Source organism: Vipera berus (assembly GCF_964194415.1).
Source record: "Vipera berus genome assembly, chromosome: 1".
Classification (NCBI taxonomy): domain Eukaryota; kingdom Metazoa; phylum Chordata; class Lepidosauria; order Squamata; family Viperidae; genus Vipera; species Vipera berus.
In genome coordinates, this window is record NC_138202.1 from 278,399,419 (window position 1) to 278,416,227 (window position 16,809).

The 16,809-nt window shown below is 36.7% G+C and overlaps 1 protein-coding gene across 1 annotated transcript in view; it reads left to right on the forward strand.

Moving 5' to 3' along the window:
• Window positions 1–16,555, forward strand: part of TMEM181 (transmembrane protein 181) — a 33,213-nt gene extending 16,658 nt beyond the window's left edge. Inside the window, exons 7-17 of the mRNA XM_081335995.1 lie at window positions 311–391; window positions 1,050–1,149; window positions 2,788–2,918; window positions 4,792–4,883; window positions 5,173–5,230; window positions 6,022–6,124; window positions 6,234–6,285; window positions 7,314–7,396; window positions 8,626–8,715; window positions 10,113–10,179; window positions 11,130–16,555. Of these exons, the coding sequence (XP_081192121.1) occupies window positions 311–391; window positions 1,050–1,149; window positions 2,788–2,918; window positions 4,792–4,883; window positions 5,173–5,230; window positions 6,022–6,124; window positions 6,234–6,285; window positions 7,314–7,396; window positions 8,626–8,715; window positions 10,113–10,179; window positions 11,130–11,208 (936 nt within the window). The 3' untranslated portion in view covers window positions 11,209–16,555. The remainder of the gene's footprint in view (window positions 1–310; window positions 392–1,049; window positions 1,150–2,787; window positions 2,919–4,791; window positions 4,884–5,172; window positions 5,231–6,021; window positions 6,125–6,233; window positions 6,286–7,313; window positions 7,397–8,625; window positions 8,716–10,112; window positions 10,180–11,129) is intronic.
• The last annotated feature ends 254 nt before the right edge of the window (window positions 16,556–16,809 follow it).

Genomic DNA, 16,809 nt, shown 5'->3' on the forward strand with positions numbered 1-16,809 from the left:
ATCAAATAACCAGGCAACTCCAATTTTATTCTATATGCAGCTATTACCAGATTGGAAAGATTCTACTTCTATGGCCAAGCTTTATTATACTGTTTGTAAAATTAGGTATACTTTGATCACATCAATAAACTAATCACCAACTCTTTTATGTTATTTCATCTGCTATGATTTGTATTCTGATCAATTACCATAATAAAGGTACACATGTACTTGCATTTGAAGGGCACTCAGTGGGAAAAGAATATTGAATGTGCAAAGTATTTTTATTCACAAAGTTTTTGGTTAATATTCTGACATCTTTTTTTTTCAGTGGAAAACTTATAACCCAGCCTTCTCCCAGGTGGAAATCTGGTTCCGATTTGTCTTTGTGGTTCTTACTTTTATAGTGACAGTGAGTATCAGCTTTCTGCTTAGTTTTTGATAAGATATTTTGGTATGTTTGCCTGTCTTTGACAAATCAGTATCTGTTTAGGTACACCTGCTGTTGGTTTAATTCTCTTGCTTTGCTTTACTATTTATTCTCCTTGATCCAAAAGATTAGAATTGCTTGATGCTGGAAGGTTTTTGTTAAACAATCTTGTGGGAAAATATTTCTTTATCGAGTGAGGGAGGCAAGAAAAATGATCAAAGTTGAAGATGAGACAATATACATGCAATAAGAGAAGAAAATAATGTAATAGAAGAAATCTGTTACATCATGTGTGTCGTCTTCATAGATGATGCAGCACATACACTTGACCTGTGTTTCAGCTTAGTGGTTGTTTTGTGGTTACATTTGTGATGTTCAAACACTACTGATTATTACAAACATCCCTTATTACTGGCCATGTTGGTTGGAGATTTTGGTTATGGGTCTCTCCCATTATCTCCCATTATCCTTAGCAAGATGTAGCCATGAGATTTTATGGTTAGTCATTGCTCTACAATCAGGAATTCTGCTTTGGGTGTATAAGTCACTCATGCTGCACATGTTCTCAAATTGCACCCCTTCTCTTATGCTGAACAGATACCACATAATTGTTACAAGTTTCTTCTTCCTTTCTTTGCAGTGTCTCTTTGCTCACTCCCTGCGCAAGTTCTCCATGCGAGATTGGGGGATAGAGCAGAAGTGGATGTCAATCCTCCTCCCCCTGCTATTACTTTATAATGGTATTTATTCAAATCATATTTTGATATGATGGGATTCGGGGGGGGGTTTATCCGACTTTATGAAAATTCCAACTGAAATCATTTGGAAACATAAGGCTTGGCCGATCGGCATAATCTGATGGCATTTTCAGATTTGGTAAAAAAAATCTTTTGCATGATTGTTCCCTCTGTTTAATACTAAAACAATTAAGAGTGTTTGAAGTAGCTGAAAAGCTTTAATATGTGGAACCAAGTTAACCTCTGCTATCGCTCAACAGCAAAAAAGCTGATTAGTGAAATAGGCCACCATCTTATTCTAATTAAAAAGAAGTGTTGGAAGATGGAGGGCTTGGCAAAAAGCCATTTCTTCTAAAATATAATGTTCAGGGAGCCTATGCTCAAATTGGTGATAGCCCTCCATTTCTGGGGTGCCTTCCCATTACAGTTTTGAATTTTTTTTTGAAAACATGGCTTCTTAGAAAAACAAGAAAACTTGACCCATCAGAGTTGTAGTTGTTATCAGTGTGGCTATCCCAGGGGGAGGCAACCTCGCCTCTTTTATAACTCATGGACTTCAACTCCCAGAATTCCTGAGTCAGCTGTGCTGACTCAGGAATTCTGGGAGTTGAAGTCCATGAGTCATAAAAGAGCCGAGGTTGCCTACTCCTTCATTTTCGATATTGTTGTACACTGCACAGTGTTTTCTGCAAATGAGCAGAAGTAACAAATAACATACCAATTTGAGTGGAGATTGATGTCTTGCTTAAGAAGGAGTTCTAGAATTCAAGGTAGCTATTAGGAAGTTTCCAGTTTTTCTCCAGGCACAAGCATGGCCTTTGGTGCACGATCATTTCTGCAAAAGGAACCAATAGCGATGATGCATCAGGCAGGTAGCCTTACATATAACTTGAAACAGAGATGACAATCTAACTACCTTACATTCCTTTATTAGTCTTTTATTTGTGTCTGTGCCTTTGAGTCAGTGTTGACTCCTGGTGATTGCATGGACTAGGCCCTGCAGTTTTCTTGGCAAGTTTTTTTTGAAAATGGTTTGCCATTGCCTCCTTTTTAGGCCTGAGAGAAAGTAACTGGGCCAAGGTCACCTAGCTGGCTTTGTACCTAAGTCAGGACTAGAACTCACACACTCCCAATTTCTAGCCTGGTGTCTTAACCACTACACAAAATTGGTCCTCTTTGGTAGTCTTATTTTCCAATATTTGTTTCCATGCTTGGTGTCCAATTTTTGAAAATTCCTGCTCAATTCCAATTCCTGGCCATCTTCAGTTGAATTCTGCTGTAATAAGCTGGGAAGTTTAGCAAATGTTTTCTCAGTAAATTGCCTTTAGAATGCACATCTTTTAAATCCATAACAAAGTATGTTAGAAATACCATATAGAAAATACTTAGCACATGTTTCACACTCTTTTCTTAGACTATTATGATTGCACAGAGTTCAAATGTGTTGATCTGTATTTTCCAGCATACCTGTCTTGTATGTTGTATTACCTGTATAGCCAATACACCAATATTGGCTAGGCTGGCTTGAGCGGATATGGTTTAGTAACATCTAGGTCTTGTGTGCTGTAGAAAAGGCAGAATATTCTTGTGGGTAGGAACAATGATGTCTACTGACTCTCTCCCTCTCCCATTCTGTTACAGACCCATTTTTCCCCCTCTCATTCCTAATCAACAGCTGGTTTCCTGGAATGCTAGATGACCTCTTTCAGTCTTTGTTCTTGTGTGCCTTGCTGCTGTTCTGGCTTTGTGTCTACCACGGGATCAGAGTACAGGTGAGGACTGATTTTGGACTGTGAGTAAAGTTCTGAACTCTGCATTTCAAAATGATGCAACGGTTAAAAAAAGTAATTAGAGCTTTTTACAATTAATACAATAAAGAAGGATGGGATTAGGAAAGTGGAATGGGTAAAGTGAACAGGATCATTCTTCCTGTAAAATGGTGGGAAACTCAGGAAAGAAATGGAGGAATTACTGAATTACATTGCGTGAAATTAAGCAATAAAATTTACTGCTGCAGATTGTAGTAAGCAATCAATTTGGTTGCCTATAAAAGGGAATCGTACATATTCTTGAACAATGTAAGTGAAGATTGCTGGAAAAGTTGGGTCTTTCATTTAGCACAGTTGTTATGACAGGAATAAATAATATTTCAATGTGGTTTATGCTCTGTGATAATCCTCTTTTTGTTAAACACATACAAAGTATAATTTTTATCTCTTCTACAAACTCTGCAAAGTAACTAGGCTAAGAGATGGCAGTTGGTCTAGAAATATCTACTGATCTTCATGGCTGAACAAGGGTCCTCCTAATCCCAAATCCCAGCCAGTCATTAAAACTTTTCTGTGAAACTTGCTTGTTTCACTTAGCAACATGTGGTACTTAACAGGTGTTGAATGCTGGTCTTTTGCTAATGAAATGAACATTACTGCTGAACAGAATTCTATCCTTAGCTCCTTGTATATTGCCTCTGGGATACTGGGGCAATCTTCAGAATAAGTGTAATAAAAAATATGGAATAAGCAATGGAGGAAGAAGAGGAGGAAGATGAAAGCTTCTTTTGCTCAAGAGGAAATCCACTTACACAATTTTGGATTTAGCTCTATGTGGCCAGCAACCCCAAAAGAATTTCCATTATTCATTGGGTAACAAATGATGTGCCTTCTTTTAGTGAAGGAAGGCCTTGAGAGTCTTGGCTGTGTAAATCTGTTGTTTTGGTTCTGCCCTTGGTCAAGTTAATTACATAGTTGATTACTTGCTGATTCCTTCTTCAGAGCTCACACTGAAAACTGTGTGTCATAAATGATAACATTTTTTTAATCCCATTTATATCCTGCCCTTCTCCGAAGACTCAGGGCGGCTTACAATCTAAAGCACAAATCAATGTGCTTAGCAATAGCCTTCATTCTATGTATATGCCTGCTTATTAGGGCTTTCGGTCCCCCCCAAGCGGCATTATTACAAAGTCAGCTTAATTGCCCCCAACAATCTGGGTCCTCATTTTACCTACCTCGGAAGGATGGAAGGCTGAGTCAACCTTGAGCCTGGTGGGACTCGAACCTGCACTAATTGCAGGCAGCTGGTGTTACTTAAGGAGGCATTAGCCCACTGCTCCACCAAGTTTCTATTAGAATATGAAGTACCATAGTCAGGTGGCTGACTACACTGATCACCGTTCTGCAAGTCCTTCTGAAAAAAATACCAAGTTTTACAATCCTGAATCTAAAAAACACATTAAAAGAAAATAAACGTTTGAATGATTCAATACTTACACTTCTCTCCAAAAAGTATGCAACAATTTGCAGAATTTCTGTGCTCTGCAGAGGAACATCTGCAGCCATAAGTGAGATCTGCCAGATTTTGGAAACATTGGCATCGATTAGTTGTGTTTTCCAAAGAAACTGACAGAGATTTGACAGCTGTTCCTCAAAGAATAATTAAACTTCAGTCTGACCTCTTCCTCTGCTATTAATAGGGAAAAAAGAATTTTTGGGAGGTATACATTCTTCTTGCATTTAACATCAATATAGAAGCAATAGAACTCTTGCTCTCTTTTAAATAAAAATATTTTATAGAGTTTTAACTGATATTTGTAAAGCAAATCCAATATGGTTGTCACCTTTTCTTTCTCTTTTCCATTTTATTTAGGGAGAAAGGAAATGCATGACCTTTTATTTTCCCAAATTCCTTATTGTTGGTCTCCTGTGGCTGGCTTCTGTTACGCTAGGCATATGGCAGACGTAAGTAATTTACTTGTTTTTTATTTGTTAGACACCAATTATCCCTTTCCTAATTCAAAACAATTTATAAAATTCAGATTAGAGACAGCAATAATATTGGAATGAATACTAATATACCAATAAATGGAAAAGGGATCTAAGTATTAATTTTGAAAAGGCCAGAAAGAGATCTTAGAAAATATTTTAAAAGTTTTGGTAGAATAAAAAGCCAACTATATCAAAATCATATCCTTTAGATTGTTACAGATAAATGTTTAGATTAATGATCATGGCATGTTTTGTTTTTTAGGGTCAATGAACTACACGATCCAACATACCAATATGAGACTGACACAAATAACTTTCAGGTGTGTTAGCATAAAGCAGTTTTGGATTTGCATAGGAAATGATTTTGAAAATAGAGCTGTTTTTACCTGTCTATTTAACTGTGTAAAAAAATTGCTTACTCCACATCTAAAATTATTTGTATGTATGAGGGAGAACTGTACCAGAGCTTAAACTTTGTTTATTTTCAAAGCTACTACTGCAAAAAAAGATTTTTAAAAATTGGTTTACTTCTCTGGCAGTGCATGCAATCTACTTTGAATATAGCTAAATTGAGCCATGTAAGCATTTCATTTATTTGGATCCTAAATTTATGATTTATTCTCAAGATTTTTCCTTTTTATTTACCCCAGTAAGTTTCTGGTATCTCTAATATATCTTTTGCTTTCTTTTTTTCCTTTTTCTCTTATTTATTGCCAGTTATGTTTCCCCCCCCCAAAAATACTATAAGTAACTCCTATGAAAAGAAGTTCTATCTATGAGTTTTTAAGAATTGTGCATTTAACTCCAGAGTACTGCTCAATTTTACAAAGGCAATCGCTATTTTTTTTCATCTTTTCTCCATTTTAAGTCATTCCCAATAACTGAAAATAAAATTTAAAATGGTCAAGATGTCACTGAAGTCCTTGGGGAGGGATTATTTTAATCTTACAAACTTTGGTGCTTTCCTGAATTTTCAATCATGTAAAAATAAGGATTGGGTTCAATGCCTAATACAGTTGTCAACTCCTGGTAGAACGCACAAATGTGGGAGAAAAGAAGTGTGATGCTATCAAAATAATGTTAAAACAGTTTTAAATGTATTTTGTAACAGGGGATGAAAATCTTCTTCCTTGTGGTGGCGACAGTCTACATTTTGTACCTTTTATTTCTAATAATCCGGGCATGCTCAGAGCTTCGGAATATGCCCTACGTTGGTAAGCTCTATTCTTCACCTGTGATTTTGGATGATGTGTTGTTCTTCTAGAAAGATACTTTCTTCTAGAAAGTTATTTGTCAAATAACTCTTTGCTCTTCTTTTCTCAGATCTCAGGTTGAAATTCTTGACTGCGCTGACATTCGTAGTGCTTATCATTAGGTGAGATATTATTCGTTTGAAGATATTATTCAGTTATACCTAAAAGTGTGCCAAATGTTCCATTTGGGGGGATGGACCATGTTTGAAACACAAATTACTTCCTGTTTTGGAAGCTATATGTCTCTAAATTGACTCAACCCCTCCTTACCCACCCACCCCCACTCTTTAATGGCTGGGTCAACTTAGTCTGGAAGGAAAATACAATCTCTTGACATTTATCAGACTAGAGCTTTTTGCACATTCCTAATACTCTGTGAAATATGAAAGATGTTGTGCAAGATATTAGATGCACTTCATTGGATCAACCTCCCTTTTCTGACATAAGCAGATACAGCGGTACCTTGGTACTCAATTGCTTTGAAGCTCTTGAATTTGGTACTCAATGCATTTTGACACAAACATTTTGTCCTGTTTGTACTCATCACACAAGCCACAGGACAAAATGTTCATGTCAAAATGCATTGAGTACCAAATTCAATGAGCTTCAAAGCAATTGAGTACCAAGGTACCGCTGTATCTGCTTATGTCAGAAAAGGGAGGTTGATCCAATGAAGTGTGACTAACTGCATTATTCCTTACAAGGTACCATTGTACTAGAAAGTGCACTTTGGTAATATTTTCTTTTTAAGTGGTGGTATTGGTGGTAAAATGAAGAAACTCAATGAACAGAATTAAAACAATCTGTCTAGACATTCTTACTGTGCAAATTTTACACCACAGCAGTCAGCTGTCAATAATGTAGGTTTTTTTTGTGTGTAAGAAATCCTACAAGATTAAACACAACCTTTTTCCTCCCCATAATTGCCATAAACTATTTTGATGTCTTATATAACTTATTCCTACTTTACTTGGGCACTTATATAATAAATCTTGGAGGCGTATATTTGTAATTGGCCCATTTGCAATTTTCCACAGCTTACTTGGGAAATAGTTTCCTAACATTAATTTTAAATATGGATTTTTATTTAATTGATCTTGGAATTAAAAATCCAGAATGAACTTTGATTTCATTTCTTTTCTTCTTCCAGCATTGCTATATTTTATTTGCGTTTTGGAGCACAGGTTCTTCAGGACAATTTTGTGGCTGAGCTTTCAAGCCATTATCATAATTATATCCTTTTACTGTGACATCCTGCTCAAAGTTTCTGTCAAATGGTAGGGCTTTATAGTCCATTATGTAGTCTCTAAAATCAACAGTGACTAAGCATCCTTATTACCCTGAAGCCCACAGTTAATATTCTCCAGTTCCATGTATGTATCCCAAAGGTGCTGTTCAAAAAGCAATTAGACTGTCTTGTTTTTTTTCCCTTGAAGACATTTCACTTCTCATCCAAGAAGTTTTTTCAGTTCTGGCTGAATGGTGAGGAATGGTTTCTTCAGTTTTCACCCAGGAAAGCTTCTTGAATGACAGGTGAATTTTTTTTTTTGAAGAAACCCCCCCCCCACCCAAGAAAGTCCAGTTGCCTTTTGAACAGCTCGTTTGGGACAACCGTGGCCTGGATAACTGAGAATCTCCATAGACATTCCACGTATATAAATTTAGATTCTTGTGCAATGTGTCATTTGAGTCACTAAAATAATAAGGAATATTGTTAAGTCTTCCTGATCATTTAGTTCTTACTTGATTTATGTGTTGAATACACTGATTACCCTCAAAATATCTTACTGGCTCAAAGCTTAATTTTAAAAAATGTTTAAAATTCAATACAAATTAAAGTTAAAAATTAAAGCATGTCAGATAAAAAGACCGATATGCACAAAGATTAAAACCTAGCAATTCAGGATTGTTTGCTTATCTGTTTTTCATCATGGTGATGAAGATCTTCATACTGAAGGTTAGGGGAATTTCCAAGGTCAGGACTTCCAAAGGCTAGTTACAACTACAGGGAAGACCCTTTGGGCAACACAAACAAATGTAGCTTTAAATGCTGGTGGGAAGTTGGCAAACCTCTGTAAAGCAGCAGCCCTCCACCTTTTGGGCAACAGGGGCAGGTTCCATGGAGAAAGGTTTTTTCCCCAGACTGGAGAGGGTGTGGTTTCATGTGCTGCCGGCATCCCATGGATGGGGCGTCACTTGTTTGCACGGCTTGGTTTCTGGCATGCCGCAGACTGGTGCCGGTCCACGGACCCAGAGTTGTGGACCCTGCTGTAAAAGATCTTAGGAAAGAAATGTGTACAAATGTTTTTATGAGGCTGGCTTTTTACTCAGTGTTTTAATGTGTAAATCACTGTTGGGTGAGGAATATAAAATGGGGCTCATTCAGCTGTTTGAATGGTTCTTTAGATCTTGATGACATGTTGAATTGTTTCATAAGTAACGATATCCTTGACAGTTATCACCTGCAGAATTCTTATCATTCTATGGCTTATTAAATTTCTATCTATACACGTTAGCCTTTGTGTATTCACCATCAAAAAATGCCCTGTACGGTAAGTTAATTTCTGTTACTTCTTTTGGCAAAATTCTGTTTTGTTTTTTTGCTTGAAATGCAGTTTGACCAACCTATGGATAAGCTATGAAGTTTAGTACCAAATGGTGCAGTGCATAGTAAAATTATATTCTTTGTAGGCATTCATGTTATATCAGGTATTTTTTTATTATACCTTCCAGAACTAAATTTGTTAGGCAATCTGAACTTGGCAGTTTCCAGGTGTTTTGAGATTAGGAATGTGAGGGGGAAAAATGACCCTTTAAAAAAGTAGCACCGTTCTTTGATAACAGATGCAAAATCCGAAACTATCCCTAAAATCTCAGTCCCAACATATGTAGTGTGACCCTCCCCACTCTACAGTAATCAACAAAGGTAAGATGCCCATTTCCCTTTACACCAAATGATTGCCCAATTCCAACCTATAACAATAAATAAATGAAAACTGAAGCAGAGAGGAGGATTTAATATTCACTCAGTTGGCACCAAAGAGTGACAAGGAAGAAGAGACCTGAATTTATTTATTTATTGAATTTGTATACCGCCCTATTCCCGTAGGACTCAGGGCGGTTTACAAGGCAGTTAAAACCATGAAATACAAAATTTAAAATCAATTAAAGCAATTAATTAAATTCAAGCCCCCAAAGTAAATCTAAAACCCAATTAAAATAAAAAAAACCTCAGTCTGGGCCAAACAGCTCGAAGAGCCAAGTTTTCAGGTCCCGGTGAAATGAGCGAAGGTCGGGGGCAGTCCTAAGTTCCGTAGGTAGTTGGTTCCATAGGGCAGGCACACCCACAGAGAACGCCCTTCCCCTGGGAATAACCCGCCGGCATTCATTAACCGGCAGTACCCTGAGAAGGCCCTCCCTGTGGAAGCGCACAGGACGATGGGAACATGAGAATGCCGTCTGGTGGCTCCCAGAGGGAGGGCGTTCTCTGTGGGCGCGCCTGACCTATGGAACCGTTTACCGGTTGAGCTCCGGATGGCTCCCAACCTTCGCTCCTTCCGACGCGACCTAAAAACATATCTGTTTGAGCAATCCGGTCTGGTCTGACGGGTTCTGTTGTAATTATTGTTTTAAGGTAACTATCTTCTGCATTTAAGCAAAATTAGGGTTTAATTTGTTTTCAATATCTGTATTTGTGCATTCTGTTATTTATGTCACTGTTCACCGCCCTGAGTCCTTAGGGAGAAGGGCGGTATACAAATCAAATAAATAAATAAATAAAATAAATGATGCCGGCAGCAGGTGTTCCCTTAGATAGTCCGGACCCAAGCCATTTAGGGCTTTATAGGTCATTACCAGCACCTTGAATCTCAATGGCTTTTAATAACATGACTGACCTTTGGGGAAGAGAGATGCATTTATTGATTATATCCTTCAAAACATCTTTCAGAGTCTCAGTTGAAAGACAACCCAGCCTTTTCCATGTTGAATGATTCAGATGACGATGTTATCTATGGGTAAGACTTGCAATAATGTCACCAATCCCACTTTGTTTCTGTAATGTTCTATAAAACCTATTGTCACTTTTTTGTCGGACCTCTCCATTTCCTATATTAAAAAAACCTATCCTGTCCCGGAAGTTGTTTTTGTAATAAAAACATGATAAGGAAGTACTTCTGGAATGAATATGTGGCAAAGGTAGGCATAAATTGTTAAACTGCTGTTGTGCGTGGTTTTTTGCCCAAAAAGGAATAAAACTTCTATAAAAAGATGGCAAATCTACGAAGTTCACCAGGCAGCTAGTAAGCCAGTGGAATTATCTCCAAAATTTGTTGAAAGCAAAGAACTGTATAAGGCAGAATAGCAATTTTCTTATTTAGATCTGTAAATGTAGCTTGTAAATATTGTAAAATTAAAAAAAATACTGTAAATAGTCAGTTAGATTGGTTGAAAGAAAGGTTTGGGAATTTTATGGCTGATCCTAGTCAGTTTTTAGCCAATCTTAACCTTGATTCTTTTTGGGTTATGCCGATTGGTACCTGATTTTTTTTTCTTGTCTCGAGTTTGATATCTTTGAAATTAGCTTTATAAGCTATCCATTTTCAGGCAAGTGCAGTATTAGTAGCTGTGGAGTGTATGAGCCCTGTCAAAATTGTGTGGCTCATTTTTTTCAGGATTTTTATTACTCTCCTGGAATCTGTTTTTGATGCTGCAAAATTTGAAATAAATATTGCTTTAAACAAACACCATTAAAATTAAACTGATTATACCATGCTTCTAATACAATTCAAATTTAAAAGCGTCAAAAATGGGAGTTTCCAAACAGGCTGAAAGCAAATAAAGGAATGTAGTTTGCGTACTTCCCTGGAAAGAGCTCAGCTAGTGAATTCCAGAATTTAAATGGTATGGAATTGTAATATTTTTGCTGCTTGTGTTAAAGTATCATTTCTTCAATATGTTTGGACAGGAGTGACTATGAAGAAATGCCACTTCAGAATGGCCAGGCTATCAGAGCCAAATTCAAAGAAGAATCGGACAGTGATTAAATTTGCACAGGAACAGCCAAGAATATGGAACAAGAGTAATGTTATATTTCCTATAGTCAACTGAACCTTGCTTTTGGTGGAAGTATGTCCTTTATTCCAGTCATTTTCTGTTTACAAAACTAAAATGGATGGGACTGAGAAATGAATGTTTAGTAACATTTATTTTTAAGACACTTGTGGTTTACCCACTCCCCTCTTGTAAAACTCAGTAGCAAAAGGATGCATTCACGGATGGAATGCTGTGGAATCAGATTATTAAATCAATTATGTTTTGGGGGGAGTCTTAGCTTATTATGGATTAACAACTGAATACCGGATTTCCTAATTCCTTCATTACTAATATAAGAGAATATTTGCAGCTCAGGGTTGAACTGTGGAGTCTTTGATGCTCTCTGAGCTTGTTTTTTTCCCCCCTTGAAGACATTTCATTGCCCAATTAGATAACATCTTCAGTGCTAAAGGGGAGTGGGGATCTGTTCTGTTTATATATGGCTTGCCCTGTCAGTGTTGGTGGGAGTGTTGTTTTCTTCTTGATTGTTTCTTGATTAGGCTGTTTTAATTACTATGCTTCGTTACTATTTATGACTGTGCTTCGTTACTATTTAAATGGCGGCAATACTTTGCATTTTAAAAATGCCAAAGTAATTTATCTTGTAGTTGCATATTGAGCATCAGGACAATGCACCATCTCCCGACATCTCTAGATTCCAAAGTTAGGTGGAAATTGGGCTGGTCTTCTTGGCTCTCGAGAAAAGAGCAGAATATTACCACAGGCATGCAGAGATGACATACTTCGGAACTCCCAATAATAACTCAATACATAACCAGGGCCTTGAATTCATAAAACAAACATTTATCCCTGTTGTTCTCTGTTGTGGACAATTGATTACCACAGCAGCTCATTCTCTCTGAGACACCAGTGTAGTTGTGTTGTTTTAGAAAACAAAACAAATTGAGAGAAGGGATTATTTGAAAGCTGATTTATCTTAAAATAATGCTAACATTTAAATGCATGGCAATTTTGAATTCAAAGCAAAGGCTTCTGCTGCTAGTATTTTTGAAGGGAACATATACTTCAATCACATACTCTTCCTTCAGAAAAAATGTTCTGAATATTTTAATAAATCGAACATTATTAAGTACTGTAGTTTAGAAACAAACAGTAAATTTTCAGTATGATGACTAGTAAAATGAGCACTTGCTCATTTTATAACCTGGCAGGATCCAAAATGGTGGTTGATTTATTTTTATTGAACACTACTTTGGCAGAGTTAGGTAGAACTTTCAGATTTGCACAGAAACAATTGCATTCAGATTACAAAACTCTGGAAGAATTATATGATTAAAATATGGTCAAATGACATTTTCTTAGAATGGCCTTTGCTTCATCGCTGTTTTATGTGCGGGCTATCATAAGGAGTACCATTGTTCCTATTGTACATATAGAATACGAATGAAGAGCTCTGCAGCAAACAGCAAGTGTCTGGGGATTATGATGCGATTTCTTGATTTGAACTGCAACTGTCTTGAATGGTATTTCTGAAGACTTTTTTAATCTCAGCTTCTAACATAAATAAAATAACCTCTTCTACAACTTTCTGATCCTTGTTAGAAAAATAAACTACTGAACTTCAGTGTGCTAACTGAAATGAGGATACCAGTTAACATTGCACTAAAAATACCTTTTACTCTTACATCTAGAAGGATTCTATGAATTAATTTCATCAGATTAACCTTATGGATCTCTATTTTCTGTGCTTTCATAGTACATCTTCCTCCTTCTCGTTCACTCCAGTAACCTTCTTAAAACACATGAAGCTCTTATCACCTGCGAAATAAAACCTGAATGATACCTAAGAATTAAAGCCTTGTTTAAGTTAAAGGTAAAATTAAATGAGGGACGCGGTGGCTCAGTGGGTTAGGACGCTGAGCTTGTTGATCAGATGGTCGGCAGTTTGGCGGGTCGAATCCCGAGTGCCGCGTAACAGAGTGAGCGCCTGTTACTCGTCCCAGCTTCTGCCAACTTAGCAGTTTGAAAGCACGTAAAAAATGCAAGTAGAAAAATAGGGACCACTCCGGTGGGAAGGTAACAGTGTTCCGTGCGCCTTTGGCCTTTAGTCATGCCGGCCACATGACCACGGAGACAAGTGCTGGCTCTTCGGCTTTGAAACGGAGATGAGCACCGGCCCCTAGAGTTGGAAACGACTAGCATGCATGTGCGGAGGAACCTTTACCTTTTTAAAATTAAATGTGTTCCCAAAGTTCACGTTTTAGTCATTTCTTGCTTTAGGTCTTGTTCTACGTTTAAGCTTCGGGAGCAGCCTAATGATTTAATTCCAGGGCCTCAATTAAAAAGCACTTCCTTTTGTGCTGAGGGGAGACAATATTCTCCGCTCTATCACATGCAAATCTGATGGTCTTTCAATGCACGCAAGGAATTATAGTAAGGGGATGCTTTAATAGGCATGCAGGGACTGGATCCCAGACATACCCAAGAATGTAATAAAAACTGAAATAACCCAAAGCTAGTGATATAATGATAAACTCATTTTTGTAAGTTACTCAAAACAGATATCTAAAAAAGATGAAGTGCGGGTTGCAGTTCAACATCCCACATGTAAAATTATGTGATCACCTCGGTTCTATACTGTGCACTATTGTAAATCATGTCTTTGGTATATGTGAAAGATCCAGTTTTCCTTTATGGTAATATTTTAACTGTGCCAAGCTTATAGTGTAAAATGATAAAGACAGAATATCTTCCTCTTTTTTGTATTGCCTACTCATGAAAAGTTGTTGAAGTATATGTTGTTTTATGTTATTTTCAGTTGCTTTTCTAAGGTTTGCATTCAATTTGTGCAAAAGGATAAAAGAAAATCTGTTCCTCCTTCTGTATCCCAGCTTTGCTGTGGAGGTTTCCTTAAATCTCTCTGGGCACATTTGAAGTTGATGACAGGGAAAGCTACAAGTAGACTCTTTCCAGCAGTATCTTGCTGACAAATGGCATTAGATTCAACACTAAGATGTCCAAGTTTTATTTAATGTGGTTCGCAAGTTATTTTATCCTGAATTCATTGATGTTTCTCTAGAATTGTATATTCAGTTCAATGCCCCTGAAGTTCATTTGACCTTGGGAATTTCTGGCAGCTTTGGTTTTTCACTTAGTAATGTAGCTGTAAACTGAATATCACTGAATTTGCTTGCACCACTTCAGCCAGTTGAAAATGTCTAGCAAGCATAATACTATTTCCTAAATGTTTTGATCCTTTTTCCTATTTGCAAAATGTTTGTCTGACCTTTGATTTTTAAGTACATAACTAGAAATTATCCATCCTGGATTTATTACTTTAAGGAGGCATTCTCAGCAAGAAAATCGAGCACTTTCTTAAATCTCTATGAGGGATTAGAATTGTGGTACAGGTAGCTTTCAACTTAACACTATTCATTTAATGACTATTCAAAGTTACGACAGCACTAAAAGCTACGACTGGTCCTTGTACTTAGCAACTGTTGCAGTCATCACAATTTGCAATCTTCCCAGCCAGTTTGCAACAAACAAAGCCAATGGGGGAAGCTGGTTTCATTTAACAACTGCATGATTCACTTAAAATCCAGATTCCCTTAACTACGGCAGCAAAAAAAGATGTCAAAATTGGACACAACTCACTTAATGACCACCCCTTTAGTGACAGACTGCCTGGTCCCAATTGGGGTCGTAAGTCAAGGACTACCTGTACGCCATTTATTTTGTACATAATTTTATAAATTGTAAACTTGTATTATGAGTTAAAAGTTTTCTGATGTATTTACGTGGATTGGTTTCTTTAAATAATTTAGTAATTTGCACGGGATGAATTAGGCATCTCTTCCCCTCTCTTTTTGTCTGTATCTTTGAAAAGAGGCAAGTGCAATGGGGATCACTTTAAAACCTTTTGCAAAGAACAAGTGTATTATTGCATATGTGGTATTTTTTAAGTTTTGGAAAGTTCAGAAGGAAACTTCCAAAACATACAGAATGACATCTACCTTGGAAAATCCAACAAAGATGAGTGCTGCTGCTCTTTTTTGTATCTCACTCCTTATTGGAAATTGAGATTATTTTTCAGGCATATTATTAATCACAGAATACTTTTGCATGTGCAGTATATAATGGTGTAATGAGACAGGATCTATTTCACCCTTTTAGTTAAGGGAATAATGGGAGAGAACTACTTCAGTCACTTGGATACCAGTATATTTTCCCAGTAAGAAGCTAGGGAGCTATTAGTAAAAGGAGAGGGTTTTAAATACTACCCTCACTTATAGGTCTCTTGTTGTTTGGGGGGTTAGGGTAGTTCTCATTATAAAATGGCTGCCAAGCATTATGGGAACACGAGACTATCCCTTTAATGTACTCAGTTTTTAGTTGGATTCCAATAATTCTGATGTTAGCAGTAGGAATTTTACCCCCTCCCAAGCCTGAATATTTTGTTTTAAAATGTCCTCTGACAATGCCATGTTTCCTTTAGTGAAAGCAGCTGCTCTTTTAGTAAAGGATTGGATAGAATAACCTGATTAAACCAGAAAGCAGATTGTATAGGAGAGGGAGATAATGTCATATTACACTGCCATAAAGCCAATCAGATTTAACTTTTGTTATTAGTGAGGCCCATCAAAAAAACATGTTTTCATGGAAATATTTGAAAAGGATAAAACTGAGGCTTTTTCAGTACCAACAAGAGCAGCATAAGTTACCATTATGTATATAACATGCCTGGGAATTGGAAAGGTTAGTAGGTATGCTGAAAAAAATCAATTATTTTAATGGTGATTTTAATTCTGATTTTGTGCATGTTTATTCAGAAATACATGCTATCAAGCTTTAGGTTCACATTTGATACAAAATTTGAGGGAAAAATTACCTGAAATTGTGCAATCATTGCACATTAGCTCTGTGGCTCTTTTGTTGTGTTTGTTGTCTTATGCTCCACTTGTGCCAATATATATATGGAAAAATCCTTTCAGTACTATTTTAAACAGATGTAACAAGGCAAATATAGAAAATTTTATATCAAAATGTGGCTAGTGCTTTTTCAAAACGGCTATGTTAATGAGTACATTTATTTGTAAATTTAATTTTGCTTGAAGAAGGGATATGCATGGTTTATTGTAATATGTAATCGCCGGGCTTCAGGGAATCTGGCTGCTTGCAATTATGAGGTTTGGAATATGGGATAGAATTTTCCCACAGCATAAAAATAACACTCACTTTAATGTAAAGGGTTTTTTTTAGTAAGTACTAGAAATAGTGCAAATTAAAATCATGAAATTCAATTTATTCATAATAAAATTTTATACTGAACTTCTGTATCAATGTCAATTAGCCTTTCTTTGATTTTTCTTTACAGGCTTTACAGGGGAATGCCAGCCAAAACAAAATACCCAGGAAGCTAATGGGATTAGGGAATAATGATACTCTTTCAGAACTTCAGCATGTTAAATACTGGACTATTAAGTTAGGATAAAGATACCAAATCAAACTCAGTTCCTGGTGATCACATGTACACACTGGTAGCATTTGTTGTTTTTTTTTTAAGGGAATTCCATGGGGGACCCCAAATA